This window comes from Myotis brandtii, unplaced genomic scaffold (assembly GCF_000412655.1).
Source record: "Myotis brandtii unplaced genomic scaffold, ASM41265v1 scaffold18, whole genome shotgun sequence".
Lineage (NCBI taxonomy): Eukaryota > Metazoa > Chordata > Mammalia > Chiroptera > Vespertilionidae > Myotis > Myotis brandtii.
Genome location: NW_005356674.1, coordinates 1,759,031 through 1,763,488, shown reverse-complemented (window position 1 = coordinate 1,763,488; position 4,458 = coordinate 1,759,031). Strand labels below are relative to the sequence as shown.

General features: G+C 42.8%; 1 protein-coding gene across 5 annotated transcripts in view; it reads left to right on the top strand.

Moving 5' to 3' along the window:
* The first annotated feature begins 4,143 nt into the window (after positions 1-4,143).
* Positions 4,144-4,458, top strand: part of ARMC8 (armadillo repeat containing 8) — a 79,224-nt gene continuing 78,909 nt past the window's right edge. Inside the window, exon 1 of one of the 5 annotated variants that reach the window (XM_014537487.1) lies at positions 4,144-4,436. In XM_014537487.1, the coding sequence (XP_014392973.1) occupies positions 4,392-4,436 (45 nt within the window). In that variant the 5' untranslated portion in view covers positions 4,144-4,391. The remainder of the gene's footprint in view (positions 4,437-4,458) is intronic. The other 4 variants (XM_005863527.2, XM_005863526.2, XM_014537488.1 and 1 more) reach the window with 4 other exon arrangements.

The window sequence follows — 4,458 nt, the reverse complement described above, 5'->3', positions numbered from 1 at the left end:
CCTCCTCCACCCCCACCACCTCCATCGGGTCCACAGTCACCACACTGTTGTCCACTCTGTTGTCCTTTACGTGAGCTTTTTGTTTTCTTTTTTGCTCAATTCCTTCACCCCGCCCCGACAGCTATCAGCCAGCTCTCTGTGAGTCTGTCACTATTTTGCTTGTTAGTTCATCTTGTTCATTAGATTCCCCAAATGAGTGAAATCATATGGTACTTGTCTTTCTCTGACTGATCTCACTTAGCATGATGCTCCCCAAATTAATCCATGTTATCGCAAAGGGTAAGATTTCCTTCTTTTTTAAATTGTTTCCAGCATTTCAAAAGATTCCCTTATGCTTCCTCTCAAGTCCCTTACTCCGAAAGGAAAGCACTATTCTAACCTCTATCACCATCGATCAGCTTTGCTTATTTTTAAACTTCATATAAATGACAATACAGCCATGCACTCCTTACCAAGGAGGGATACATTCTGGGAAATGCAGTGTTAGACAATTTTGCCTGGGTGAACTTCATAGATGTTTCACAAACCTAGATGGTATATAGCCCAGCAATTTTCAACCCATTTAGGTATTTCTTAAAACACCCTTTGCTGAGGTCTGAATTAGGTTTTGCAAATGAGAAATACTTTTGTAAGATGTTAAACAACAACAAAAATTAGTTTCCAAGGCTGAAAGTCATTTTAAAAGAAAGGGTTTATTAGGCCATTGCTAGAAAAAAAAAATCATCTTGGAGCATCAGGTCTAAACTACCCATAACATGGTTAGGCAGGAAAGACATGTCTTTTGTCCCAGAATTTTGCAAGTGCTTTAAGACATGAAGTAGGGGCAGAAAGACGTAAGGCTTTCTGAAAGGATTTACATTAGCTATAGACGAAAGGGATGGGAGAAAGTGCAGTGGAGCTAGTTCTGGGATAGGTGCATCAAGGTCCTCAAAGAAGTGTCCACACCTGTGGATTCACTGTGGGCAGCAGATTGGAAAGTTCATTGTAAATGAGAAGCGGGAGCTCCTGGGATTACAGGAATTGTCAGAGCTGGTCCACCGCTATTAACAGGCTAACTATGCACTCTCAGGCAACTGTGTGTTGTTGGTTTTTACTCTCAGGCAACTGTGTGTTGTTGTTTTGTAATTTAGAATATCTCATATTTTTTTTCTCACCGGAGCGTAGAAGGTAGAAGAAAGATTTCTTTTCTCTTCTGGCTTTGGCAATGTTTGTGGCAGCCCAGCACCCCAGGCTCCCTCAGTGGTGTGAACTTCCTGTTTTTCCTGATCTCAAGTAAAATTCTCCCTCCCTCTTTGCATCTTTAGTTCTTCCAACAATTTTCTAATCTTTTTGCTCAAAATACCTAGAATGTGTTCTGTTTTCCTGTATGTTGTATTAGCCAAGATATGTTCAAGAAAAAGTGAACAAGCAGATGTTTTCAACCATTAAAAAAATAATAATCCAGGGATACAATACCCACGGGCCATTTTTGAAAAAAAAAAAAAAAGACTTGACAGTAAAATCTAGTCAAACGAGAGCTGGAGAAAAATAAAGGACACAGAAAGGAAGAACTGTGTTTAAAAGATAGATGATTAAAAATAGCGCAGATTAAGTGGGTAGGAAATGTCATAGTGCGGGTAGTGGGGTACTTAATGAATAAATATAGATGGTTCTGGAAGACCATTATGATATGGTGACATATTGAGCAGAAACCTCCATGAATAAGGGAGTGAGCTATGGAGATTTCTGGGCAATGAGTTTTCAAGTGAGTGTATACAATGTTACAAACATCAGGAAAAACATTAGTCCTTGCTATCCGCATCTAATAGTAATTGAACTTGGTGATTATGACACCTACCACCACCAGATGGCAGCACACTTGGGGAAAACTCTGGAGAGAGCTCCTCTGCGGGGATGGAACTGAACAGAGGCAATCATAGAAGGGTAAGGAGTTCTGTGTAGTGTCTCTAGCCTCTGAATCTTAAACTTGTCAGATATTTCATTGGACTTTCTAATTTCATCAGAAAACATACACACAGACACAGACACAGACACACAATATCTCTCCTTTATAAGTTTTATGACTTCCAGATTCCATTCTTGAATTGAAAAGGGTGAAAAGATCAGATTTAAACTGCATAAATTATCTTCGCTTCTCCTTTGTGAAACACACCTACCTACAGATTCTGCTTTACTACATCAAGTAAGGAAGTCCTCTCTACTCTGTGCACAAGTACAATTCAGGATGATAGGGAGTCCTAAGAGTCCCGGAGAAAACCTCAACCAGGTTGTACAGGATGCAAATGGAAAATAAATGCTCCAACCTCAAGATAGATACCCAGGGGGCCATTCTGCAAGTTTCTCATAGGTCTTGAAGAAATAAATATGACTTTAATAATGGATGCTTATATTGACTCTTTATTCTTTCTTTTCTCACTCTCCCTGACCCATCAATTCTGTTCCTTGGAAACTTTTCTCAAATAAACTATCAGTATCCAAATCATTGTCCCAGGATCTGCCTTTTGGGGCACCTAAACTAAGCCAAAAGTGCATTCAGTAAACATTTACTGAGTATCCTAAGGTACACAGTGAGACAAGATACATAGGAGATAAAATTCCTAGTGCCTGCCATAATGTGTATAAATGGGAAACCAACAAATAAACAATGATTACAATATATTGTTAGAAATGCTGTGTTATTGGCAAAAACAGAATGATGAAGGAAGACATGAGGGAGGGGTCACCTAATCTAAACTTGGGGGAAGGGCTTCCTGGAGGATGTATGGCTTGAACTAATAAAGTGTGGATCAAACACAGCTATAACAACTCTATGCCACGCAAATATCAACTGAAAAATCAACTGATACCCCTGTATGAGCTGTGTAGTGGTTATGTTTTGTGCTGTTTAGTATGCAATACATGACATGATTTTAGGTAATACATGGATGGACTTTTAAACTTTGTAGTTATGTTAATGCGTACTAGAATAAAAATAAAGAGTACAATAAACCTTATTTTACAGAGTATTATGGTTTAGGATGAGGCTAAAATTATTTAATGATTTGAAATTAGCTTTAGAAAGATATTGAGTGAATAATAATACCTGGGTGCAGATTGGCAAAGATCGTGGGAATGATATGCAGATTACTACAGTTTGAGAAATAGTGTTGTCGCGGAAGGAAAATCTAAAACAAAATTCCTGCTTCCCAGAAACTCAACAGTTTGTTAGGGACACATAGACCCATAAGCAAGGATGATTAATGCTACAATAAATTTAGAGAGTGGCTTATAGAAATGAAAGAACAAGTAACGGAACAGGCTCATTGTAACCATCCTGTGAGCACCTTTCTGGTTACCAGCAGCACGAAGGTGAAACCTGTCCGACCAAGTCCGGGACACACACACACACACACACACACGCACACGCAGACACACACCAAGTGGGAGAGGTGAGTTCATCAATCAGAAACACTGTAGTTTGAAGCATATTTTTCATTTGGCTTCAGTTATCAGAGCGTTTCAGTGTGAATTATTCAGATATTTGTCGCCATTTTTTCCTACTGGACCCAGAGGCTGGAGAAATGCTAACATATATAACGCTTTCTACATTCCAGGCATGTTGTAAGAGCTTTACATTCTCCATCCTCCTAACCCCCTTTTTTTTAACAGAAGAGAAAACTGACTTAAAGGAGGTTAAGTAACTTGCCCGGGTAATGCAGCCGGTAAATAAAGCAGCAAGGATTAAACCCAGGCGTTCTGACTCGAGTATCTCTTAACACAGCGCCGGCATCGGTGGGTAAGGCAAGACCCTGCTAACGCCGGTCACACTTCAGCGCCAGATTGTGAAACTTACTGGGTGGCTGAAGGCCAAGTGCTGAGATCACGGTTTCTCCACCTGTAACATAGAGGTAGCGACGCTACAAGTTTGGTGCAAAGAAGGGGTGCGATAAACGTGCAAGCTTGGTGCAAAGAAGGAGTGCGATAAATGTGCTTCAAATTATAGACGTGGGTTTACACACTAGTGCTTAGGGATATGTGTACGCGAACTCATTCCGACCAATCGGTCCGCGAGGCTAGTAGCAGCGCAGCGAGACCCCGCCCCCCGCGCGCGGCAGGTGGGGCCCGCAGCTGCTCTGTGCGCATGCGCGGACTGCCGTCCGCCCCCACCTCTAACCCAGGCTGAGAGTAGCTGCCGTTTCCCAGCGGACGATTCGTAAGGAGGCCCCCCGTGCGGTGTCCCTTTGTCCTTCCTTCTGCGGGCCCTGGCCGTCCTCCCGCCGTGTCTGGAGCGTGGTCCGTTCTCGCCTACCTGCCTGGTTCCGCATAGGTACCTGTGGTTGGCCCGACACTTGGCTGTCGAAAGTGCCGGCCCCCGCGCCGGCGTCCGCTGCAGCCTGGTGGGAAGGCTCAAGATGGCGTGCCTGTTGGAGACCCCAATCCGCATGAGCGTCCTCTCGGTGAGTGACCCGCCGCCGCCGC